This window comes from Octopus sinensis, linkage group LG6 (assembly GCF_006345805.1).
Source record: "Octopus sinensis linkage group LG6, ASM634580v1, whole genome shotgun sequence".
NCBI lineage: Eukaryota > Metazoa > Mollusca > Cephalopoda > Octopoda > Octopodidae > Octopus > Octopus sinensis.
Window position 1 is genome coordinate 3903209 of NC_043002.1, and position 27399 is coordinate 3930607.

General features: G+C 45.0%; 1 protein-coding gene across 1 annotated transcript in view; it reads left to right on the forward strand.

The window, feature by feature from the left end:
• The window catches only part of LOC115213073 (retinoid-inducible serine carboxypeptidase), a 54763-nt gene that overhangs the window by 17518 nt on the left and 9846 nt on the right, over positions 1–27399 (forward strand). The window contains exons 4-8 of the mRNA XM_029781983.2: positions 349–501; positions 2871–2945; positions 5641–5751; positions 16190–16421; positions 18539–18652. Of these exons, the coding sequence (XP_029637843.1) occupies positions 349–501; positions 2871–2945; positions 5641–5751; positions 16190–16421; positions 18539–18652 (685 nt within the window). The remainder of the gene's footprint in view (positions 1–348; positions 502–2870; positions 2946–5640; positions 5752–16189; positions 16422–18538; positions 18653–27399) is intronic.

Sequence of the window (27399 nt, forward strand, 5' to 3'; positions counted from 1 at the left end):
ATGGTGTATATACATTTTGTATGATAAATAGATGGCTATTTTAACCCTTTAATGTTTAAACCAGCCATTTCTAGCCCAAGTATTCTACATGTTTCATGTTTGAACCATCCAGATCCGACCTCTCACACCTACCCTACAATGTTATTCTAAGAATTAACAATTACATCATTGCAATCTCTGAACTACGAGATAACACATTGTTAACTCAAGACAACGTGAATAAATAAGGATTACATTTGGCCAAGTAGTCTGAATGCTGAAGGGTCAAAGGGCCAAAGTTATTTTAATTGTATCCACTGAGTTTTTTAACAAGAATTGTATGTATTTTTGTTTGTTTGTTTTTATCAGCTGACAGAGGCCAGTCTTTTGTTTATTGATAATCCAGTTGGTTCCGGCTTCAGTTACGTCACTTCCGACTCCGCTCTGGCCAAAGATGTCCAAACCATTGCCCATGATTTGATCACAACATTAAAAACGGTTTTGAAAAAGCCTTTGTTTCGGGTATGTTTTTAAATTTTTAAAAATTTTTTATCTTTTAATTGTTTCAGTCATTTGACCGTGACCATGCTGGGGCACCACCTTGAAATAGTTTAGCTGAACAAATTGACCCGAGTACTTTTTTAAGCCCGGTACTTGTTCTGTGGTTTTCTTTTGCTGAACTGCTAAGTTGTGGGGGACGTAAACACACCAACACCGGTTGTCAAGCAGTAAGGGTGGGGAACACACACACACACACACATGACAGGCTTCTTTTAGTTTCCGTCTACCAAATCCACTCCCAAGACTTTGGTTGGCCCAAGGTTATAGTAGAAGACACTTGCCCAAGATGCCACGCAATGGGATTGAACCCAGAACCATGTGGTTGGGAAGCAAATTCATATTCTAGTTTCATAGTGTCTTTGCCATTTCTCTTTCTACTGTGTGGGACCATAGAAGTGTGTGTGTGCATTAGTAGGGAAACCTGAAAACCAAATAATGGTTTTTCCACATCAGAGGTTCCAGCATGGCCGTCATCATCATCATCATCGTTTAACGTCCATTTTCCATGCTAGCATAGGTTGGACAGAGCCATGTAATCAAGAATTTCTTTTTACAACTATTTGGTTTTAGGTTCAGTCCTGCTGCATGGCACCTTGGGCAAGTGCCTTCTCCTGTAACCCTGGGCCAACCAATTCCATGTGGGTGGATTTGCTGGATGTAAACTATAAAAAAAATAATAATTTGAGTGTCTCTCCCTGCCTCAACAGTTCTATACTGATTGTAAACACTCACGGCTCATTCAAAAACAGTGAAATTTGTTTATAATCTTCTGTGAAAAATTGTCCAGCCATTGAGTTGTTTGTGTTTGAAGAACAATGAGAAGATCTTACCTTAGTAGGAAATAGGTGACGGGTTGGGGACAAGAAGAGTTTTCCAGCCATAGAAGAATCTACCTCGAAAGGTTTTCTCTGATCAATGCAAGCAAGGAAAAAGTGGACTTTAAAAAATGATGAGGTTGTGGATTCTACAGCATTTTGCAAGCAAAACTATAAAATTCATGAAATCTGAAAGTCAGGCTAATCGTTATTTAACATCTGTGTTCCTTGCTGGCATGGGTTGGATTGTGCCAAGCAAAACTGTAACTAAGGTAACCTTATGCGAACTCCATTACCTTTCTATGAATGTTCTTAAAAGAAAACTTTAAAAAAACCCGTTCTTGATATCACTATGCCACATACATTCCCATTTGGAAATCAGGACATGGATTCAGTCTACTACATCACCACACTAATCATACACTTCACAGAAAAGGACATACGACAGCTTAAAAACTCCACAAAATAAAAGAAACTCACACACACCGTTCTAAATCCGCTCTAGATTAGCAAAGCTTTTAAATTAATTCCCTTCGCTCTATTTTTAAATGCTTCCCCCCCACTCCTTGTTTTAAGAAACAACACCAAATGCCAGAAAGTAAACAGTTCTATCACCATGGCGATATTGTGTACAAAAAGAACACATTCCAGATTTTGCAATTTCTTGAATGAAGTACCAGAAGAAACTGTATTCTCTCAGATTTTCTTTGATTGAAACCTTCACAAACTTCCCAAACCTGTACTTCAAACATCACAACCCTTGCCAAAATCTAGAGACCCCATCCACAGTACCCAAAATCAGAACTGCAACTATACCCTAAAACTCAGCCTCAGCATGAACTGTCTCCCTAACTCCATGCATTGGGCTGTGGTGCACTCAGCCAACAATAAGAGCAATCTGACCAGGTCCACTTTCACTGTCCTCACCACCAGACTCTCCATTCATTCTAAAATAAACTGGACAATAAAGAGAGCACAACATGTCTGGATGGTCACTGGTCACTCTGTCCTTTATACAAGTCCTGAAATGTGTTTCAGGGTGTGTAATATGCTCTTTAGTTGGGTGGAAACATGGACTAGCTTCAATTCTACCTCTGCAGGTTGTACCAATTCTTTTGGTTTAATACCTGCAGACCATGGGACAAATTCCATTAAGAGTTCGTTGGGGACAAACAACAAAAGCACATTGCCATCATCATTATACAATACACTGTGCTTTTTTTAGATGTATGATGACTTAAAGCAGTTTTGGCTGCTATATTTAGCAGGCTGAGTGACAGCTTAAAGATTTCTTGTTTTGCTCATTGTAGTAGTACTAGTAGTAGTAGTAGTAGTAAAAGTGGTAGTAATAGTTATCTTCTGTTGAAATATTTTACATTCTGAGTGAAACATTAGTCCTACATTCTTATTTCTCATGAGAAAGGCATGAACACCATAAAATCTCATTTTTATTCCCTCTGATAATTATTTCCCTTTTTTCCCCCCTTTCTTTTTATTATTTTCTGTTCCTTCTAGAAAGTTCCATTGTATATCTTTTCTGAGTCTTACGGTGGCAAAATGGCTTCAGTGTTCAGCTTGCGGCTCTGGAAAGTAAGTTCTTACCATTTTTGTTTCCCTTTTTTTGATTATATTTTATTGGAAATACAATTTTTAAACATTATTTTACAGAAATTTACAAGGGAATTGTGCAAAGGTTTTGTAGTCCCTGCAGGTAAAATGGTGAATATGTTGTCTTGAAGAATGGCTCTGGAGTGGTACCAGAAAAACCATTCCACATCGTTTCTTCTTTCTCATTTACCTTCTCTCTCTCTCTCTCTCCTATCTTTTATTTTTTTATCTTTTTTGATACCTCCTGTTTTCATATGTTTTCCTTCATTTTTCTCTTTCCTTTCTTTTATTACCCCCATTACTTTCTTCTATCAGTTTCTTTCTTTTTTTGTTTTCCTTCTTGTGCCCCTCCCCACACCTTTAGTTAAAAACTCGTTATCTCCAAAAACCTCAACTTACAGATGGTGATTAACGACACCATGTTTTATCAAGCTGTATCTCCTTGACCTCTTTCTAATCCAGCTGCCTTTACTCAACCCCTTTCTAGCATAAAAACCTGTAGTCACCCGTATAGTTAATCAGGTGATACACAAAGGAGTCATACCCAATGACTGGTATAGCAGCATAATAGTCAACTGCTACAAAGGTAAAGGTGACGCCCTAGATACAAATAACTACAGAGGTATCAAGCTGTTGGATCAGGTGATGAAGGTTACGGAGAGGGTCATAGCCCAACTAATTAGAGAGAGAGTTAGTTTAGATGAGATGCAGTTTGGGTTTGTGCCAGGGAAAAGTACTACTGATGCTATATTCCTGGTAAGGCAGCTGCAGGAGAAATACCTAGCCAAAGATAAGCCCCTGTACCTGGCTTTTGTGGACATGGAGAAAGCCTTCGACAGGGTCCCCCGATCCCTTATCTGGTGGGCAATGAGGAAACTAGGGATAGATGAATGGTTAGTGAGAGCTGTGCAGGCCATGTATAGGGACGCTGCTAGTAGGGTGAGGGTTGGAAACGAGTACAGTGAAGAATTCTGGGTAGAGGTAGGGGTCCACCAAGGCTCAGTACTCAGCCCCCTCCTATTTATCATAGTCCTCCAGGCAATAACGGAGGAATTCAAGACAGGATGCCCTTGGGAGCTCCTCTATGCTGATGACCTTGCTCGAATTGCTGAGTCGCTATCAGAACTGGAGAAGTTTCAGGTGTGGAAACAAGGATTAGAATCGAAGGGCCTCAAAGTCAATCTAGCTAAAACCAAAGTCGTAATCAGTAGGAAGGTAGACAAATCACAACCGCCTTCAGGTAGATGGCCCTGCTCGATCTGTAGAAAAGGTGTAGGTAGAAACTCTATAAGATGCACCAAGTGTAAGCTATGGACACATAAGAGGTGCAGCAATGTCAAAGGAAGGCTAACTAGGAAGATGGTTTTTGTATGTGGCAGATGCTCAGGAACAATAAACACTGAAAATGCTCTGAGACCAACTTCCGTCACTTTCCAGGGAGAAAAACTAGAAATAGTTGATAGTTTCCGTTACCTAGGTGACCAAGTCAGCAGCGGGGGCGGGTGTGCTGAAAGTGTAACTGCTAGAGTAAGAATAGCTTGGGCAAAGTTCAGAGAGCTCTTACCTCTGCTGGTGACAAAAGGCCTCTCGCACAGAGTGAAAGGCAGACTGTATGATGCGTGTGTACGAACAGCCATACTACATGGCAGTGAAACATGGGCCGTGACTGCTGAGGATATGCGTAAGCTCGCAAGAAATGAAGCCAGTATGCTCCGATGGATGTGTAATGTCAGTACTCATACTCGGCAGAGTGTAAGTACCTTGAGAGAAAAGCTGGACCTAAGAAGCATCAGTTGTGGTGTGCAAGAGAGACGTTTGCGCTGGTATGGTCATGTGGTGAGAATGGATGAAGATAGTTGTGTGAAAAAGTGCCACACCCTAGCGGTTGAGGGAACCTGTGGAAGAGGCAGACCCAGGAAAACCTGGTACGAGGTGGTGAAGCATGACCTTCGAACTTTAGGTCTCACTGAGGAAATGACTAGAGACCGAGTCCTCTGGAAGTGTGCTGTGCGCGAGAAGACCTGGCAGGACAAGTGAGTCCATAACCCGTGGCCTTCTACATGGGATGGAGCCAGCCTACGTATGCATACCTCCCCTTCTTGGGACACAAAACTCTACTTGTGAAGACCTGTTGAGGCAAGTGAGGATCAGAATCAAAATCGATCAATGGAAATTGCAGATGTGTTACCAGTGCCGGTGGCATGTTGAAACTCTACTTGTGAAGACCCGTTGAGGCAAGTGAGGATCAGAATCGAAATCGATCAATGGAAATTGCAGATGTGTTACCAGTGCCGGTGGCATGTAAGAGAACCTTCCGTTTCGCGACCGTTGCCAGCACCGCCCCGTTTCATGTCCGTTGCCAGCCTCGCCTGGCCTTCGTGCCGGTGGCACATAAAAAGCACCATCCGTTCGTGGCCGTTTGCCAGCTCTGTCTGGCACCTGTGCGGGTGGCACGTAAAAAGCACCCACTACACTCTCGGAGTGGTTGGCGTTAGGAAGGGCATCCAGCCGTAGAAACACTGCCAGATTTGACTGGGCCTGATGAAGCCTTCTGGCTTCACAGACCCCAGTAGAACCGTCCAACCCATGCTAGCATGGAAAACGGACGCTAAACGATGATGATGATGATTGTCTTTGCTCAGCCCCTTTCTAATGTAACCCTTTTTTTTAATGTCAGGCTATCCAAAATGGGGAATTGAAATGTAACTTTCGTGGATTGGCCATGGGAGACTCCTGGATAGATCCATCAAAGATTGTGTTATCTTGGGCGCCGTTCCTTCACACTATGGTAAGTATTTTTATGGTGATCTATTCTATCCTCATCAATGGACAGCACAGCAAGTTAAAAGCATTGAATAAAGTATAAATGAAAATGTTACAATTATTATTATTATTATTATTATTATTATTATTAACATCATCATTATTATATCACAGGTTTTGTTGGGGCTCCTGGTATCTTGCATGTGTAGTGGGCTTACTAACCTGCAGCCTACGGTATCATGCTATCCGTTCTTTTCAGCTATGTATTACTTTCTCGATTATTCTGGCCGTGCCAAGAGAGCAAACCTTTTGTAAAGGTTCTACTGGGCACTCTGTTCCAATTTCCTTTATATTACCCTTGATGCCTTCTGATACAATAATTGGCACTATCTTCACCTTCATTTTCCGCGCTGTTTTGTACTTAAGCGGGTTGTATCAATCTATCTTTTCATCTTCCTTCTTGACTATTATTATTATTTACTTTTAATTTGCATGTCTGTTACAATCACTTGCCAAAACACACCCAGCATCCTAGAGCGAGTGAAGGATAAGAGATGTTAGAGTATGACTGAAAGCTTGGGGAGGGGCAGTGGCCGGGGCAGTAGCGAAATATTTTCATGTAATACAACACAGACATTTAAATGGAGAGGGCTTTTCTAAGGAAAGTGGGCAGTACTTGTCAGCAGAATCTTTTGGATTTCTCTGAGATATGGTTCTCCTGGGATATTACCTAGATGCTTTTGACATCCCTATCTTATCATACTTAGGGCAGCCACAATAACACTTCTCACTTTAAGATGCCAAATCTTTTGTATTTCAGTTTTCATTATTATTATTATTATTATTATTATTATTGAGTGAGAGGGCAGTGCATGCCATTAAAGTGACATATGAAGCCCAGTATACCCATCATGACTACCCGTCTGATAAGGGTACACCAGGCACATGCATCACAACCATGTGCGTGTGACATGGTAATCAAGATAATGCATGACTTTGCAGGTGGGCCCAGATAGAATCTTCTTCTCCTCCTCCTCTTCTTGTGGTGGTGGTGGTGGTGAGCTGGTAGAACCATTAGCTTGTAGAGCAAAATGCTTAATGGTAGAAACGTTAGCACGTCGGGTGAAATGCTTAGCGGTATTTCATCTGCGTTACGTTGTGAGTTCAAATTCCGCCAAGGTCGACTTTGCCTTTCATCCTTTCGGGGTCGATAAATTAAGTACCAGTTACGCACTGGGGTCGATGTAATCGACTTAATACCTATGTCTGTCCTTGTTTGTCCCCTCTGTGTATAGCCCCTTGTGGGTAATAAAGAAATAGGTATTTTGTTTGTTTTTACTTTCTGAGGTCAACTTTGCCTCTCATTCTTTCAGCGTTGATAAGTACCAGCTGGAGACTGGGGTCGATGTAATCAACTTAGCCCCTCCCCACCCTTGTGCCTACAGCAGGAAGGATTATATTTAAAGCAGCAAGCTGGTAGAGTCATTAGCATGCTGGCAAAATGCTTAGCGACTTTTCTTTCGCTTTTATGTTCTGGATTCAAATCCCGCAGAGGTCGACTTTGCCTTTCATCCTTTCAGGGTTGATAAAATGAAGTACCAGATGAGTACTGGGGTCGATGTAATTGACTTACTCCCACCTCCGAAATTGCTGGCCTTGTGTCAAAATTCGAAACCAGTGTTGTTCTTATTATAGGCATATAAATTCATCACCATTTAAAGTCTGTCTCCCGTGTTAAAAGGAACATTGGAAATGAGAAATATCTTTTTAGCAATGCCTTACCTTTCCGTTCCCGATGTGTTCTGGCAGATTGGAATGGGAATAATCCGATACTCTTGATTCTCGCCATCAGGGAATGTCCTCTCATCACTTTAGACAATGGGCAATTCAGTGGTGGAGGGCATTCCATGACACTGTAATGTTTTGAGTGTATTGTGTGTCTCCTCAGTAAATGCCATCCCCGACTGATGAACCTAACAAAAGTGCAGGCTCTTCGCTTCCCAACCACATGGTTCCAGGTTCAGTCCCACTGGGCGGCACCTTGGCCAAATGTCTTCTACTATAGTCTTAGGCTCCAAAGCCTTGTGAGTGGATTTAGTAAATGGAAACTAAAAGAAGCCCATTGTGTGTGTTTGTCCCCCCCTACCACCACTTGACAACTAGTGTTGGTGTGTTTACTTCTCCGTAACTTAGCAGTTTGGCAAAAGAGACTGATAGAATGAGCAGCAGGTCCTGGAGTCGATTCATTTCACTAAAAATTCTTCAAGGTGGTGCCCCAGCATGGCCACAGTCTAACAACTGAAACAAATGAAAGATGGAAACCAATAATTCATGTGGTGCCTTTGTGAATAAATATCTTTTGCTTTGTCCACTAATTATCCTTCGTTAATTCCCAATCTTATCGTTTTGCTGCCAGCCTTTAGTAAACCAAGACCATGATGTCACAAGCCTCAGGAGGTGAGTTTCTGTGGCCTTTATTGGATTGAGTACTTGCAAAGCATCTGCCAAGCTTCTCCAGAAAATTTGCTGCAGACATTTTTGCCAGGAGCAAATCTGCCATAAGAAATTCTAAGAAATTTCACTGAATACAAAAATTCAGCGTAAGAAAAATTCCCCATATGGCCAATGGCAAAGCAAATGATATCAAAAATACGAACAACAATTTAAAGGGTTTATAAAAGCATTAAATAGGAAAGTCTTTATTCAACGTCAAACATTAAAAAAAAAAGGCGATTAGGTCATTTAAAATGTACGACAATTCTTAGCAGGGACATACTGCCTGGGGAGGTAAGGTAAGCAGTGCCTACCTTGATAAAATAGATCAATAGCAACATTTTCCTTTGATGGCCAAATATGCACCTAATTCAATAAAATTATGAACATTACTCTGATTACTCTGCATAAAATGCAAAAGATCTTATTTCTTCTGTAGATTAAGTAGGCATAATTCACTCCTGCTTTTCAATCTCAGTATTAAAGCTACTCATAATACTGCCGTAGTACACATGCTGCGTACATTCCTACAACAACGTTTTCTTTATAAAGGCAGAAGTAAATCTGCCTCCAACTCAGTCCTGCACCTGTGTTTCACTTATTTTTTGTGTTTTACTACATAAAGGCCACCGACTGCTTACCCTGAGTAATTACTGATGGCTCATGCCTGATTCCTATGATGTACTTTTTGCTGAGGATCGTTTCAAAGCATTTCTCTCTCAAGTGCTGCATCAATATCGCTAAACTTCTTCTTCATCTTTGCTGCATCTCTTCAAACTTGATTTTAATTTTTTTTTCAATTAATTGGCAAATTTTCCTACAACAAAAATGTTTCCTATAACCATGGACCAAACATCAGGAAGAAAAACAGATTCCAAAGTTTTCATTCATCGCTTTTATTTGTTTCAGTCATTTGACTGCAGCCATGCTGGAGCACCACCTTTAGTCAAACAAATCGACCCCAGGACTTATTCTTTGTAAGCCTAATACTTATTCTATCAGTTCTTTTCCCAAACTGCTAAGTTATGGGGGTGTAAACACACCAGCACCGGTTGTCAAGTGATGGTGGGGGACAAACACACACACACACACATATATATATACATACACACAATGGGCTTCTTTCAGTTTCCGTCTACCAAATCTACTCAAAAGGCTTTGGTCGGCATGAGGCTATAGTAGAAGACACTTGCTTGAGGTGCTATGCAGTGGGACTGAACCTGGAACCATGTGGTGGGGAAGCAGGCTACTTACCACACATCCACTCCTTTGCCTCACAGCCACTCCTGTGCCTCACAGCCACTCCTTTGCCTCACATCCACTCCTGTGCCTCGCAGCCACTCCTGTGCCTCGCAGCCACTTCTGTGCCTCGCAGCCACTTCTGTGCCTCGCAGCCACTTCTGTGCCTCGCAGCCACTCCTGTGCCTCGCAGCCACTCCTGTGCCTTGCAGCCACTCCTGTGCCTCGCAGCCACTCCTGTGCCTCGCAGCCACTCCTGTGCCTCGCAGTCACTCCTGTGCCTCGCAGTCACTCCTGGGCCTCGCAGCCACTCCTGTGCCTCGCAGCCACTCCTGTGCCTCACAGCCACTCCTGTGCCTCACAGCCACTCCTGTGCCTCGCAGCCACTCCTGTGCCTTGCAGCCACTCCTGTGCTAGCAGCCACTCCTGTGCCTCACAGCCACTCCTGTGCCTCACAGCCACTCCTGTGCCTCACAGCCACTCCTGTGCCTCACAGCCACTCCCTTGCCTCGCAGCCACTCCTGTGCCTTGCAGCCACTCCTGTGCCTCGCAGCCACTCCCTTGCCTCGCAGCCACTCCTGTGCCTCGCAGCCACTCCTGTGCCTCGCAGCCACTCCTGTGCCTCGCAGCCACTCCTGTGCCTCGCACCCACTCCTGTGCTTCGCAGCCACTCCTGTGCCTCACCGCCACTCCCTTGCCTCACAGTCACTCCTGTGCCTCACAGCCACTCCTGTGCCTTGCAGCCACTCCTTTGCCTTGCAGCCACTCCTGTGCCTTGCACCCACTCCTGTGCATCACAGCCACTCCTGTGCCTCACAGCCACTCCTGTGCCTCACAGCCACTCCTGTGCCTCACAGCCACTCCTGTGCCTTGCAGCCACTCCTGTGCCTTGCAGCCACTCCTGTGCCTTGCAGCCACTCCTGTGCTAGCAGCCACTCCTGTGCCTCACAGCCACTCCTGTGCCTCACAGCCACTCCTGTGCCTCACAGCCACTCCCTTGCCTCGCAGCCACTCCTGTGCCTTGCAACCACTCCTGTGCCTCGCAGCCACTCCTGTGCCTCGCAGCCACTCCTGTGCGTCGCAGCCACTCCTGTGCCTCGCAGCCACTCCTGTGCCTCGCAGCCACTCCCTTGCCTCACAGTCACTCCTGTGCCTCACAGCCACTCCCTTGCCTCACAGTCACTCCTGTGCCTCACAGCCACTCCTGTGCCTTGCAGCCACTCCTTTGCCTTGCATCCACTCCTGTGCCTTGCAGCCACTCCTGTGCATCACAGCCACTCCTGTGCCTCACACCCACTCCTGTGCCTCACAGCCACTCCTGTGCCTTGCAGCCACTCCTGTGCCTCGCAGCCACTCCTGTGCCTCACAGCCACTCCCTTGCTTTGCAGCCACTCCTGTGCCTCGCAGTCACTCCTGTGCTCGCAGCACTCCTGTGCCTCACACCCCTCCTGTGCTCACACAGCCACTCCCTGCCCACCGCCACTCCCTTGCCTCACAGCCACTCCCTTCACTCACAGCCACTCCCTTGCCTCACAGCCACTCCTGTGCCTCACATCCACTCCCTTGCCTCCAGCCACTCCTGTGCCTCGCACAGCCACTCTGTGCCTCACAGCCACTCCTGTGCCTCCTCCAGCCACTCCTGTGCCTCGCAGCCCACTTCCTGTGCCTCGCAGCCACTCCTGTGCATCGCAGCCACTCCTGTGCCTCGCAGGCCACTCCTCCTGTGCCTCACAGCCACTCCCTTGCCTCACAGCCACTCCTGTGCCTCGCAGCCACTCCTGTGCCTCGCAGCCACTCCTGTGCCTCACACCCACTCCTGTGCCTCACACCACTCCTGTGCCTCACAGCCACTCCCTGCCTCACAGCCACTCCTGTGCCTCACACTCCAGCCCCACTCCTGTGCCTCACAGCCACTCCTGTGCCTCCTCAACCACTCCTGTGCCTTGCAGCCACGCCTGTCTAGCAGCCACTCCTGTGCCTCACAGCCACTCCGTGCCTCACAGCACTCCTGTGCCTCACAGCCACTCCTGTCCTCACAGCCACTCCTTCCCTTGCCTCGCAGCCACTCCTGTCCTTGCAGCCACTCCTGTGCCTCGCAGCCACTCCCTTGCCTCGCAGCCACTCCTGTGCCTCGCAGCCACTCCTGTGCCTCGCAGCCACTCCTGTGCCTCGCAGCCACTCCTGTGCCTCGCACACCACTCCTGTGCTTCGCAGCCACTCCTGTGCTCACCGCCCCACTCCCTTGCCTCACAGTCACTCCTGTGCCTCTCACAGCCACTCCTGTGCCTTGCAGCCACTCCTTTGCCTTGCAGCCACTCCTGTGCCTTGCACCCACTCCTGTGTCATCACAGCCACTCCTGTGCCTCACAGCCACTCCTGTGCCTCACAGCCACTCCTGTGCCTCACAGCCACTCCTGTGCCTTGCAGCCACTCCTGTGCCTTGCAGCCACTCCTGTGCCTTGCAGCCACTCCTGTGCTAGCAGCCACTCCTGTGCCTCACAGCCACTCCTGTGCCTCACAGCCACTCCTGTGCCTCACAGCCACTCCCTTGCCTCGCAGCCACTCCTGTGCCTTGCAACCACTCCTGTGCCTCGCAGCCACTCCTGTGCCTCGCAGCCACTCCTGTGCGTCGCAGCCACTCCTGTGCCTCGCAGCCACCTCCTGTGCCTCGCAGCCACTCCCTTGCCTCACAGTCACTCCTGTGCCTCACAGCCACTCCCTTGCCTCACAGTCACTCCTGTGCTCACAGCCACTCCTGTGCCTTGCAGCCACTCCTTGCCTTGCATCCACTCCTGTGCCTTGCAGCCACTCCTGTGCATTCACAGCCACTCCTGCCTCACACCACTCCTGTGCCTCACAGCCACTCCTGTGCCTTGCAGCCACTCCTGTGCCTCGCAGCCACTCCTGTGCCTCACAGCCACTCCTGTGCCTCGCAGCCACTCCTGTGCCTCGCAGCCACTCCTGTGCCTCGCAGCCACTCCTGTGCCTCGCAGCCACTCCTGTGCCTCGCATCCACTCCTGTGCCTCGCAACCACTCCTGTGCCTCGCAACCACTCCTGTGCCTCGCAGCCACTCCTGTGCCTCACAGCCACTCCCTTGCCTCACAGCCACTCCTGTGCCTCACAGCCACTCCTGTGCCTCACAGCCACTCCTGTGCCTTGCAGCCACTCCTGTGCCTCACAGCCACTCCTTTGCCTCGCAGCCACTCCTGCGCCTCACAGCCACTCCCTTGCCTCACAGCCACTCCCTTGCCTCACAGCCACTCCTGTGCCTCGCAGCCACTGCTGTGCCTTGCAGCCACTCCTGTGCCTTGCAGCCACTCCTGTGCCTTGCAGCCACTCCTGTGCCTCACAGCCACTCCTTTGCCTCACAGCCACTCCCTTGCCTCACAGCCACTCCCTTGCCTCACATCCACTCCCTTGCCTCACAGCCACTCCCTTGCCTCACAGCCACTCCATTGCCTCACAGCCACTCCCTTGCCTCGCAGCCACTCCTGTGCCTCGCAGCCACTCCTGTGCCTCACAGCCACTCCTGTGCCTCGCAGCCACTCCTGTGCCTCGCAGCCACTCCTGTGCCTCGCAGCCACTCCTGTGTCTAAAAGCCACTCCCTTGCTTTGCAGCCACTCCTGTGCCTCGCAGTCACTCCTGTGCCTCGCAGCCACTCCTGTGCCTCACACCCACTCCTGTGCCTCACAGCCACTCCCTTGCCTCACAGCCACTCCCTTGCCTCACAGCCACTCCCTTGCCTCACAGCCACTCCCTTGCCTCACAGCCACTCCCTTGCCTCACAGCCACTCCTGTGCCTCACAGCCACTCCCTTGCCTCGCAGCCACTCCTGTGCCTCGCAGCCACTCCTGTGCCTCACAGCCACTCCTGTGCCTCACAGCCACTCCTGTGCCTCGCAGCCACTCCTGTGCCTCGCAGCCACTCCTGTGCATCGCAGCCACTCCTGTGCCTCGCAGCCACTCCTGTGCCTCACAGCCACTCCCTTGCCTCACAGCCACTCCTGTGCCTCGCAGCCACTCCTGTGCCTCGCAGCCACTCCTGTGCCTCACACCCACTCCTGTGCCTCACAGCCACTCCTGTGCCTCACAGCCACTCCCTTGCCTCACAGCCACTCCTGTGCCTCACAGCCACTCCTGTGCCTCACAGCCACTCCTGTGCCTCACAACCACTCCTGTGCCTTGCAGCCACTCCTGTGCCTTGCAGCCACTCCTGTGCGTCACAGTCACTCCCTTGCCTCGCAGCCACTCCTGTGCCTCACAGCCACTCCTGTGCCTCGCAGCCACTCCTGTGCCTCACAGCCACTCCTGTGCCTCACAGCCACTCCTGTGCCTCACAGCCACTCCTGTGCCTTGCAGCCATTCCTGTGCCTTGCAGCCACTCCTTTGCCTCACAGCCACTCCTGTGCCTTGCAGCCACTCCTTTGCCTCACAGCCACTCCTTTGCCTCACAGCCACTCCTTTGCCTCACAGCCACTCCTGTGCCTCACAGCCACTCCTGTGCTTCACAGTCACTCCTATTATTGAAGAATTGTGATCAAAGTTCAGAGGATAATCAAAGACCTGAAATTTACAAAAAGCAAAGTAACACTTTTGGAATACTAATTTGACTATTGTGATGGTTCCAATCATTTATTGATTCCTGTAATTGATCAGTGATGAAATGGTTCTCTGCTGTGAAACTCTGAGTCAACCCAGTTGGCTCTTAACTTCCTTTTACAGATTTGTGGAGGTGAACAAGTGTAAAAAGGCTGTTGTTGTTGTTGTTGTTGTGGCTGCTGCTTTTTCTTTTATGTGGATTGTTCCAGGGGTCACCCAAAGATCTCAGCAAATTGGAAACTTTACTCCAGCTTCTGCTGCCAGCTGGGAGACCCCTTAGCACATCAAACAAAATGCTTAGCAGTATTTCTTCCAGTTCTTTGCTTTTGGGGTCAAATCCATCAACATTCCCCTTTTATCTTTTCAGAGTTGATAAAATAAAATACCAGTCATACACTGGGGTTTCATGTAATTTACTAAATCCCTTCCCCAAATGTCAGGTGTTGTGCCTATAGCAGAAAGGATTATTATTATTATTATTAATATAAAAAGGATTGAGGTAACTCCTCCTGAAGATGTAGAGTCAAACTTAAAAGAATCATGCCATTGTTATTTAGTAAACGATATTTTGACATTTTGTGTGTCTTCAACTGGTTCAAAAAATAATTGTGTCAATCAACTTCATTTTGGTTAATATAGAAAGGATTGAGGTAATTCCTCCTGAAGAAATAGTCTAAATTAAGAGAGTCGAAATACCGTTCACTAGATAACAATGGCACTCTTTTAATTTTGACACTATTATTATTATTATTATTATTATTATTATTATTATTGACATTAATATATTATTATTATTAACACTAATATATTTTTTAACAAGTTCTGAGTTTTTACAAATGGTAAAACACTCATTAAATATCTCACTCTATTTACATTCATCGTTTTCTATTCTAACCCAGTGGTTCCCAACCTGTGTGGTCTGTGGACCCCAGGTGGTCCATGGACCCTGGGGGTCTGTGAACATGTTAAGCTGACAGACTTTTCAATATCCTGTGTTCTGTGGGAAAACTCATTTAAATAAAAGGGGTCCTTGGTAGGGAAAAGGTTGGGGACCACTGTTCTAATCCCTCAGAAATAGGTATTGCTTTTTTATCTGACTAAAATAGGGATCTCTTGAGGCTAGTTGTACCAATGACTTCACTTCAAATTCAAGGCTCTGGTCTAATGTTAGAAAACCAATAATTGCAGAGGAAGTAATGATTGTTGTTGCAACAGCAGCAGTAGTAGTAGTTGTAGCAGCAGCAGCAGCAGCCGTTCAAGAATTTGGACCTGGAGATCTCCATTTCCAGCGACTTCGAGGGCCACCTCCCAGTGGTGTCAGGCATCAACGAAGAGCCCTCGACTACAACAAGGCAACCAAAGTTTTCTTTAAATTTTTTTTCCAAGGTCTGGGGTCTCCTGCCCCTAAGCCCTAGACCATCACCTAATCACCCTTACCCATCTTGTTGCTTAACAACAACAACAGCAGCAGCAGTAGTAGTACAAGTTACTGATTCAGATGCTGAGCCCCACAGAGGGGATCACAAGGGACCGAGATCTCTGGTGATTTGCTGTGCTTGAGAAGACACCTTGGGCCGAGTAAGATCACTGTCTCCCTCTCACAGCTTGGAGTGAGGGGGGGTTGTCTTGCATCCTTCTTGGGTGGCCCTGCTGGTGCCACCTAAAAGCACCCAGTTTATTCTGTGGAATGGTTGGCGTTAGGAAGAGCATCCCAGCTGTAGGGAGCATGCCGAAGCAGACAGTTGTGACCCTGGTGCAGCTCTCCAGCCTTACCAGCTCCTGTCAAACCATCCAACCTATGCCAGCAGGGAAAACAGACGTCAAATGATGAGGATGTAGTAGTAGTAGTAGTAGTAGTAGTAGTAGTAGCAGTAGAAGCAGCAGCAGCAGTAGTAGTAACAGTAGTAGTAGTAGTAGTAGTAGTAGAAGCAGTAGTTGTAGCAGCAATAGTAGTAGTAGTAGTAGTAAAAGCAGCAGCAGTAGTAGTAGAAGCAGCAGTAGTAGTAGAAGCAGTAGTTGTAGCAGTAATAGTAATAGCAGTAGTTGTAGTAGTATTAGTAGTGGTAGTAGCGGCAGTAATGGTGTTTGGCATTGTCTTCATTTGTCTCTTCTCTCTTTTTATTGTGAAAGTCTCTTGTAGATGAGAACGGTCGCGCTTTGGTGAACAGGTATGCGGAGAAGGTTGCAGGTTTGGTGAAGTTGGGACAGTATGCGGATGCCACGCGCATGTGGCGCGCAACCGAGAATGTTGTTGCAAATTTGACTGGAGGCGTGAACTGGTACAACATACTGCAGTGGTCACCACGAGCGACGAGGGACAGCTACCAGAACCAGGAATTTATCGATACACCACAACACATAAGTAAAAGATGTCTTTGATGCTTTGCAATTAGAATATTTCCAAATTGTTAATGATGGTTATTGTTCATAGTGGTGGTGGTGGTGCTTGCAAATCCAAATTTGCCCATCCAGTGTGAAAGCTCTATGAAGCTTTGTTAGGAACCCCAATTTAGACAACTTGATATCTTTTATCTGTCATTAGACTGTGGCCATGCTGGGGCACCAGGTTGGAGAATTTTTAGTGGAATGGATCCCAGTATTTACTTTTTCCTCAAAGCATGGCACTTGTTCTGTTGGTCTCTTTTACTGAGTCACTAAATTACAAGGATGTAAACCAACCAACACCAGTTGTCAAGCAGTGGCAGAGGACAAGCACAAAAGCAGACACAGAGAAATATATATATGATGAGCGTCTTTCAGTTTCTGTCTACCAAATGCATTCATAAGATTCTGATCAACCTGAGGCTTTAGTAGAAGACACTTGCCTAAGGTTCCATGCAGTGGAACTGAACCCAGAACCATGTGGTTTGGAAGCAAGCTGCTTATCATACAACCACGACTGCACTTATGCCATGCCTGTGCCTATATCGCAACAGGATCTAAACAAGAGGGGCAAATAAATGGAGGGTGTAGTTTGACTGTATTTGACCCTTGAGCCACCCTCAATGTTCTGGGTTTGATTGCTGGACTGGTCAGCACATTGTGTTCTTGAGCAAGACACTTCACTTTACATTTGCTCCAGTTCACTCAGCTGCAAATGGGTGAACCTTGCAATGGACTGGCTTTTTTATCTGACCAGCAGGGTGAAGCATCCGAACGATGCTTAATGTGATGTGCCTTGTGACCAGCGACACACACCATCCAATAGTCTGGTCAATACTTTGATCAAGGGATCAATTAGCTACAGCATGTGTTATATATATGTTTTATCTTTTATTAAACTTTTAATACTTTTGATATATATTTAAAATAATATAAATTAAATTAATTTTATGTATTGGCTTATGTTTTTCACTGTTTCATTTGCCTAATAGTGGTTTTATCTCTAATTTAATATAATATGATATAATATATTTATACTATAAAATTGAATTTAATCCTAAATCTGATTTTTCCCTGTAAGTTTGGATTTATTCCCTAATATTTTATTATTAATATATATATATATGTATATATATTAGATGTGGTTGCTGTGAAGGGATCTGCAGCCACAGCCTGGACACATCTTTGTCTCCTTGTTCTTCTGTGACCCCACCAAATATTACTCAATCCTATAAGATATATAAATGAACTCCAGTTAAATATCAGATGTGACACGTTCTGGTCATTTGGGATGAAAGTGGGTTTTAGGAAGCAGGAGTACGTTAAGGGCCATGATGCTGAGGTTTGAAGGGAGGTGGGGGTTAGACACTGCAACCCCTTGCTTTTCATTACCTGTCAGCTGAAACCTAAGGGAACATCCCTCCCCCCATTTCCATCACTGCTGACCCCAAAATCAAAAAGACCTGCAAAACAAACTCCTGCAGTTGGCGTTTATTGTATTCAAACGCAAAGACTTTTCTGGGTTCTGTGGATATCAGAAATGTTTATGGTACTGCTTGGAATTAGCAGTAGTGTTAGAGATTCTGATTAGATACAGAGATGGTCTCAGGGCAGATTAAAGCTATTAACCTGCCCAAAAGCAAGACTTTATTCGATTACTAAATATTGGTACCATAAATTTTTTCAAGAACTAATGTGACGGTGAAAGCTATTAATCCCTTTTGGTACCAATCTGCCTGAAACTATCCCTGGTTCTACAACACTATTTCTTGTTCTAAAGTGATTTAAATTAAAATCTTCCTTCAAAAATTTCATGTTAATCCATGTTCCAAGCAGTAACGTAATAAGGACAAAGATATTTTGAGAAATTCTTCATTATTTTGAAAATTAATTGAAATAAAGGCAGAGTATTTCTACAGAAATATGGTTGTACAAAGGCTAAATAATATCTGTTGATATTTCTATTATTGCAAGAAATTAACTGCTAAAATAATTTGGAATTTGTTTCAAGATTAATAAAGAAGGTTCTTTATCGAAAATGGAAAACTATTTCTTTCATTCTTTCCCAATTAATGTTATTCTTATTTTGGTTTTCAGAGGACCTTTTCTGGACGTGGACTGGCCCCTTGCAAATCAGTAAACTCTCCAAACTAATGAATACAGTAATTCGGAAAAAACTGGGGGTCATCCCATCCCATGTGGTTTGGGGAAGTAAGTTCCACATTTTTCCATTTCACAAAACTTCACACAATTGCTTTTTTTTCTTGCAGGATTTAGAAATCTTTATAGTTAAATAGGAAGGGGTGGGGGGTAGTCATAAATTCTTTAATTGGTAGGCTGCTGCATGTGAAGACAAGAATGTCCTTAATATTTATTTCTGTTTTCGTATATTTAATTACGTGCATCATTTATACAGGGTGATTCAATACATAGGAACAATTTATCTTTTTATTAAGAAGAGTTTTTCTTTTTTACTTAACAGGCTCGATTTATGGTTACCCTTGTTTTGAATACACATTGCAATACGTTGACCCCATTCACTGCGCACTCGTAATGGCACATCTGGTGATACTTGTGCAAAGGGGTTGGTGATGCGTTCCTTCAAATGATTTATGTCTTTTATCTTTCCGCGATACACCATGCCTTTCAAATGACCACAAAGATAGAAATCAAGAGGGGTCAGGTCAGGGAATCTGGGGGATCTTATTAACTGTTTTTATAAAAAAAATAATTTTTTTCCTATGTATGGAGACTTTTGAATCACCCTGTATTTATCTGTGTCATCATCATTTAATGTCCATCTCCCATGATGGCATAGGTTGGGCGATTAGAAAGGATCCCCTGGGTCCAAGGACTGCATTGTGCTCTATTGTGTGCTTTGGCATGGCTTCTATGGCTGGATACCGTTCCTAATACTAACCACTTTACAGAGTGTACCAATTGCTTTCTTAGTGAAGTGACCAGTTGGCTTATGAGACTAACCTGAAAGAAACAGCTCTATGCCAGGAGACAAGGGGTTGAAGTATGAGAGAAAGGGCCAGAGCAGAACAGGTTTCTGGCTGTAGAGGGGCCGTGTGGCTCTTCACGTTTTAGAAGATGGGAATATTGGGGTGGAACTCTCACCAGTATTAATGTGCTCCTAGAAACATTTAAATGGAAGACTAACAGAGAAAGTAGTAGATGTGGGAGATGTGCAGGTACTTTAAACATCATCAGGAATGCGCAAAAAATAGACTCCCTCAAATGTCAGAGGGATCCTTAGAAGTAGTAGACAGTTTCTGTTAGTTAGGGGACCAAGTTAGCAGAAGTGGAGGTTGTTCTGAAAGCAAAGCTATGAGAATAAGAATAGGTTGGGCGAAGCTGAGAGAGCTTCTAGCTATGTTAGTAATGAAGGGCCTCTCTCCCAGAGTGAAAAGCAGGTTGTATGATACCTGGATGTGGGTTACTATGAGGGGGACAGAACATCATTTGGCTGTGATGCAAAGGGCCATGGAGAGATCCATGCTAGGAAAATCATTGTGAGAGCCTATCCCATATGTGGTGAAGGGATTTCAGAATACTAAAAGCACAAGTTCCACTGAGCTTAGATATGCTGCAAGGTCCACAGACAACAGTTGGACCCCAAGTGGGAGCCAAGAAACTGGAAAAGTCATTTAGAAACTCTCCATGATGATGGGAAGACAATTTAAGGAAATGATTTTGATGAGGATGGAAAGGAAAGGTGCAATCAAGAAAGAATTGGAAACCTGTTTGTGTGTGGTGGTTGTTTGGCTCTGAGTCCAGCCCTTAATGAACAGACCAAATGATCAGCCCTTAACGAACAGATCAAAAATGGATTAAACCTGTTCCAGTCACAACCATCTGGTACTTTTTTTCTTTTAGTCCAATGCATTGAAGTCAGGTGCTGCTTTCTGCCTGGCTGGATCCTGTCAACCCATTCCATCCATGTCAGCATGGAAGGTGGATGTTGAACGATGATGATGATGATGTCCTGCCTTGAGTGAGATTTCTAGGAAACTTAGGTGAAGTGGGTTTGGGGTTTTTGTTGGTTGTTTCAGTGTCTTCACGTTTTGGTGCCAACAGAGCTGATTGATGCTGCCTAACCCCCAACACAACCGTCTTTGGCCTGACAAATTGGTTCCACCTTCTTGTGTTATGGTTATTACCAAAAATAATCTGATGATACCAACTTAGTAGTACCAGTTCTTCAGGCTCCAACCGATTCCATATAGAGACATCTAGTTGACTACCATGGCTTGCAGAGACACTGAATTATTGAGAATATTTCATTGCCATCTCATGTTGAGCCTCCGGTTGTTAACATTCATTCATTCAACGACGACAATATGCAAGGGGCAGGGTACATTTTTAGTCCAATACGGGGTACTTTATCAACTAACACTTCCTCGTTAAAAGTTTGGTTTTTTCCTTTCATGAATGACATCTTATGGTACCATATAGTGAGGAACATTGTCAATTAATGTGGCTGTGAAATGGGTGTCATGGGGAGGTGTCAATAATTGTCACATGTAGCATTTTGTTGGCTTAAAATGATTGCAATGTTCAAAACCTCTCGTGAATGAAAACCTACCCACAAGGAAAAATCTTTCTATTACATTGCATAGATAAGCTTCTGTAGACTGATTTTTTTTTTTGTCAATCTAGTAGCACAATATATTACTGTTTGACTGGTCCTTTGCCAGTGGCACATAAAAAGCACCATTTGAGCGTGATCGTTGCCAGTGCTGCCTGACTGGCTCCCATGCCGGTGGCATGTAAAAAGCACCATCCAAGCGTGGTCAATGCAGGTACTGCCTGAGTGGCCCTGTGCCAGTGGCACGTAAAAAGCACCTACTACACTCTCGGAGTGGTTGGCATTAGGAAGGGCATCCAGCTGTAGAAACCTTCTGGCTTGCCAGCCCTCACTCAAACCGTCCAACCTATGCCAGCATGGAAAGCGGGCGTTAAACGATGATTATGATGATTGTTGTGTCTGGGGAGAGTCATTCTCTTTTAGTGCCTTATTATTTAACACACTCACTGGTAAAGTTTCCACTCATTTACTTATTTATAATAAATAAATAAATAAATGGAATCTGAACCAGTGAGTGTGTTAAATAATAAGGCACTAAAAGAGAATGTCTCTCCCCAGATACAACAAAATATGCTTCAACACACGAACTCACACAAAGAATCTTGCAAACCAAATCCAAAAACGAAATACACAACACACACACATAAACCAAAGACAGGGTGAGATAGTAAGATAATTGGAAAAGAAATAACATGAAGAATTATTCAGCAAGTAAATTTTTATCAGAAACAACCTGAGTGGTGAAGAAACAAAAAGACCCTAATTTCATTATTCTTATCAGGAGAATGTCATGAGAATGACTTTGGAATACACAGCTTGAGGAGGACTAACTCATCATTCACCACCACCACCACCACTCCTAACTTGGTTGCCCAGGTAGCAGAAGTTATCTACTACTTCTAAGGCTCCCTCCCCACCACCACCCTGGGCATTTCAGGGAGTCTGTTGTCTGTGCATTTTTGGTGTTTATTGTACCTGCACATTTGCCACTCACAACGACTATTTTCTCTGTTAATCTTCCTGTGATTCTACTTATACCTCTTGTGTGTCCAAAGCTTACACTGGGTACAGCATATGGACTTTCTACCAACACCCTTCTTACATAATCGAGTGGGGGGGGGCCATCTCCCTGAAGGGACTTCTCATTTGTGTTTTCCTACTGTCCAGGACTTTGGTCTTTGCTAAATAAAACCATAAAGATTTTAGATTCCAGGCCTTCCTTCCACACCTGAAATTTCTTCTCTAGGTCAGGTAGTGGGGATTCAGTGTAGAGAAGCTCCCAGGGGCAGCCAGTTTTGAATTCTTTTATGGCCTGGAGGACAATGATAAACAAGAGGGAGCTGAGAAGTGAGCCTTGCTGAACACCTGCCTGTGCACTGAATTCATTGCCGACCTTCACCTTACTGGCAGCATCCCTGCACATGGCTTGTGCCACTCTCACTAACCATACATCTAGCCCTAGCTTCTGCATTGACCACCAGATAAGGGAGCCGGGGACCCTGTCAAAGGCTTTCTCCACGTCAACAAAAGCCAAGTACAGAGGTCTATTTTTGGCTAAATACTTCTGCAGTTGTCTAACCAGGAACACAGCATCAGTTGTGCTTCTCCCAGGCACAAAACCAAACTGCATCTCATTTATACTATCTTTCATCCTAATTAATTGAACTGTTACTCTGTCTGTGACTTTCATTACCTGGTCCAGCAATTTGATACCTCTGTAATTATTCCTGTCTACGGTGTCACCTTTGCCTTTGTAGCAGTTGACTATAATGCTGCTCCACCAGTCGTTGGGTATGACTCCCTCAGCGACAACCTCATAAACTATACAGGTGACTAAACCACATCCCATTCTGCCAAATATTTTAAGCATCTTGGGGCGGGGTGATTCCTGATGGGCTGTGGACTTTCCCAGTCTTCATATTCTTAATTGCTTTATTTATTAAGCTACTGTCAATTCGGATAGCTGGTCCCTCAGTTGGCTCTGCATTGGGCAGACTCACCTTCTCCCCTGTGTTTTCTACATTTAGAAGCCTTCTATTCTATCACACATTCTGACTACCTTGATTGCTTTATGAACCCATTTCTCAGCAACAAGTATGTCTACACCACCAATCCCATCACTGTTACCTACCCAGAAGATTCTATACCTATGCTCGTTGCCTGAGGATCCCGACAGAAACTCCTCTCCAACATATATAATATATATATCTATACATCATCATCATCATCATTGTTTAACGTCCGTTTTCCATGCTGGCATGGGTTGGATGGGTTAAGTGAGGTCTGGAGAGCCAGCAGCTGCACCAGGCTCCAATCTGATCTGGCAGAGTTTCTACAGCTGGATGCCCTTCCTAACGCCAACCACTCCAAGAGTGTAGTGGGTGCTTTTTACGTGCCACCGACACGGGAGCCAGTCAGGAGGTACTGGCATTGATCACATTTGAATGGTGCTTTTTATGTGCCACCAGCACAAGAGCCAGTCAGCGGGTACTGGCATCACTGATGCTATATAGAAGCACCACTGATGCTATATATTTCTGGTAAGGCAGCTGGAAGAGAAATACACAGCCAGAGATAAACCTCTGTACTTGGCTGTTGTTGATTTGGAGAAAGCCTTTGACAGGGTTCTCCTATCCCTTATTTGATAGTCAATGTGGAAACTAGGGATAGACAAGCGGTGGGTGAAAACTGTACAGGCCATGTACAGGGATGCTATCAGTAAGGTGAGGATTGGCAACCAGTACAGCGAAGAATTAGAGAAGTTTCAGGTATGGAAGCAAGGTCTATAATCGGAGAGCCTTTAGAATTAACCTAGTAAAACCCAAAGTCTTAGTAAGTAGGAGACCAGACAAATTACAAATCCCTTCAGGTAGATGGCCCTGCTTGATCTGTAGAAAAGGCATAGGGAGAAACTCCATAGGATGCACCTAGTGTAAGCTATGGACACATAAGAGGTGCAGCAATATCAGAGGAAGGTTAATAGGGAAAATAGGTCTTTGTGTGTGGCAAATGTACAGATACAATAAATGCTGAAAATGTACAGAAAATAGACTCCATCAAATGCCATGGGGGTAAGCTAGAGGTGGTAGATAGCTTCTGTTATGTAGGTGACCAAGTTAATAGCAGAGGTGGAGGCTCCGAGAGTGTAGCTATAAGAATAAGATTTGGCTGGGCCAAGTTCAGGGAGCTCCTACCGCTGCTGGTAATGAATGGTTTCTCCCTTAGAGTGAAAGGCAGATTGTATGATGCCTGTGAGTGAACAGCTATGCTACATGGCAGTGAAACATGGGCTGTGACAGCTGAGGACATGCGTAGGCTTGAAAGAAATGAAACCAGTTTGCTTTGCTGGATGTACAATGTCAGTGTGCATGTACGAGTGTAAGCATCTTGAGAGAAAAGTTGGACATGAGGCATCAGATGTGGTGTGCAAAAGAGACAACTGCATTGGTATGGTCATGTGATGTGTATGGATGAGGACAGCTGTGTGAAGAAGTGCCGATCTCTGGAGGGAACCTATGAAAGAGGTAGACCCAGGAAGACATGAGATAAGGTGGTGAAGCATGATCTTTGAACTTTGGGCCTCGCAGAGGAAATGATTGGTGACCAAAACTTTTGGCAATATGCTGTGCTTGAGTAGAAGACCCATCAAGCCAAGTGAAATCATAGTTGTGGCTGATGCTGGGGTCACGTAACTGGTACATGAAAAGTAACTTTCGAGCATTGGGCCTCACAGAGACAAAGTGGCTGTTGCCGGTGGCACATGAAAAAACCCTTTGGAGTGTTGGGCCTCATGGCGGCAATGACGAATGCTCGAGACCTTGGCATTATGTCGTGCCTAAGAAGACCCATCAAGCCAAGTAAAATCGCAGTCACAGCAGCAAATGTCACCCGTGTTGGTGGCACATAAAAGTACCTATTACACTCTCAGAATGGTTGGCTTTAGGGAGGGCATCCAGCCATAGAAACCATGTCCTTAAACCCCTGTTCCTTTGTATCATTACTACCCAGTAGCCCCTCCAACTGTATATATACCCAGGTCTTTTGCCCCTTACTCACACTCCCTTCACAATATCCTGCCACTTATGGCATTTGAACCTCAAGGGTATGTCTTGGCACTATCCGCCATCCATATCTCTCTCTCTCTCTTCCGTTACTCAACCACCTCATTTATATTCTGATCCCTGTTCCTTGTGAGTATGCCCGGCACTTTGCCACCCTCTCTATCCTGCTCTCTCTTCTTCCCTCGGGTTGGGCAACCATGTATTTTCTTTGCGGCAGCACACCTGTTTCTGTCTTCATTCCTGATCTCTCTCTCTCTCCCCAGCCGGAAACCTTGTACTTCCTCTACAGCAAGACACCTGTATCTGTCTCACTATAACCTTTCATCATCTGATACAAGATCACCTCCTCCAATGCCCCCTCCCCTCTCGAAAGAGTTTTCTTCTTGTCATGCAAGTACTTGGTGACCCTGTCAGTGTAGGTGTCACTTAAAAGCCCCCAGTCCACACTATATAGTGGTTGGTGTTCGGAAGGGCATCCAACTGTAAAAACCTTGCCAAAACTGACCTCACCTGTGCTTGTGCCACATAAAAATCACTAAGTTCACTCTGCTGGATGGGTGGTGTTAAGAAGGTCATCCAGCCGTAAAAAATCCTGCCAAAAACGTCACAGGTGCAGGCTTTTGCCTGGCTGGCTCTTATGAAACTTTCTCGCCCATGCTAGCATGGAAGGCGGATGTTAAACAATAATGATGATGATATATATAACATGTATTTATTTATAAATAAACACATAAAAAATTTCTTTTCATAATGAGATAAAAAAAACCCAAGGCTGTGTTTCTTATTGAACATTTTCGTATTTTTGGAAGTTTTTCCCAGAATCTAAGATGTGAACTTAATACATATCATACACATTTATCTATATACATATCACATACTTATGTACATCCATTCTATTTTATTCTCTGAAAAAGAAATCCACCCGAAAATCACTCTCTACATATCTGAGGACATTTAGTTTTTCATTTCTACACTCATTCACACTTTTATCATCGTATAAATTTGCATATTCGTAGAAATTTACAAATCAATGTTTCAAAATAAATTGTTCCTGTGATTCACATCTGTTCGTTAAAATAAGAATATCAAAATAGGTGTCAACACATATCTACGGAAACAAAGGATTGTGAGAGAGTTGGGGTAGGGGGTGGCAGATGTTTTTCTAACAAGGAAAGAATTTATGCATGACATGGTGGTGGTGGTGGTGGTGTGTGTGTGTGGTGGGGTAGAGCAGTGGTTTTTGTGTCAGTGAGACAAACTAGTACAAAATTATGTCACAATTGATGTGAAAATAGCATTTGAACTTAACGACCAAACATTTAACTTAAGCCTTTTATCTTCACTCTGCTGATATTATTATCAAGGTGGTGGGCTCGTGGAATTGTTGGCACGCCAGGTAAAAGTGCTTAGCAGCATTTTGTCAGTCTTTATGTTCTGAGTTCAATCTTGCCTTTTGTTCTTTCAAAGTTAGTTAGTTAGTTAATTTTTTGGCTCAAAAAGCAAAAAGCAAGGCCATGTAGGGGGACATGGAGTTAAGTACAGGGTGGTGTTCATGTAAAGAGTTCAGGCCACTTGAGGTCAAGGGAGACTTTGAACCGAGCGGTCGTCAGCATCTTCACCATCTCGTCTGGCAGCTTATTCCATGGGTCCGCAACCCGGACGGAGAAAGCCCTGCTCCTTCGATTGAGATGAAATCGTCGCAGATAGAGCTTTTTGGAATGACCCCGCAGCCGACGCTCTGGAGCAGGAGTGAAGAACAGCTCTTTCGAGAGGTTACTCAAGTTGATGTTAATCAATTTATGCCCTGAACTTGCTGGCCTTGTGCCAAAATTTGAAACCATTATTATTATTATTATTATGACTCCCACGTTCTTTGTTTTGTCCTGTTGATATTATTTTTCTTAAAGTAAACCCTTGTTGTTAATAAAGAAATCATTATTATTATAGATGTCGCACAATATACAATGTTGTCAGGTTGTTGATTGAAGATATTGCAATACATCTAGATTGGAGGGTATTTCTAAGGTTTCCAAATGTTTTTTTCTTCAGACTGGGTGGTATTGAACCCAGTGCTCTGATGACAATAGGGATAACCTTTCTGTTCGACTCTCGTACCAGCCACATCTTAGCAATCTCAATTCTCAGCTCTCCATATTTATCAACTTTTTATTTCGTCTGGCACCTGTGTCGGTGGCACATAAAAAACACCATCCGAGCGTGGCCGTCTGCCAGCCTCGTCTGGCACCTGTGTCGGTGGCACATAAAAAACACCATCCGAGCGTGGCCGTCTGCCAGCCTCGTCT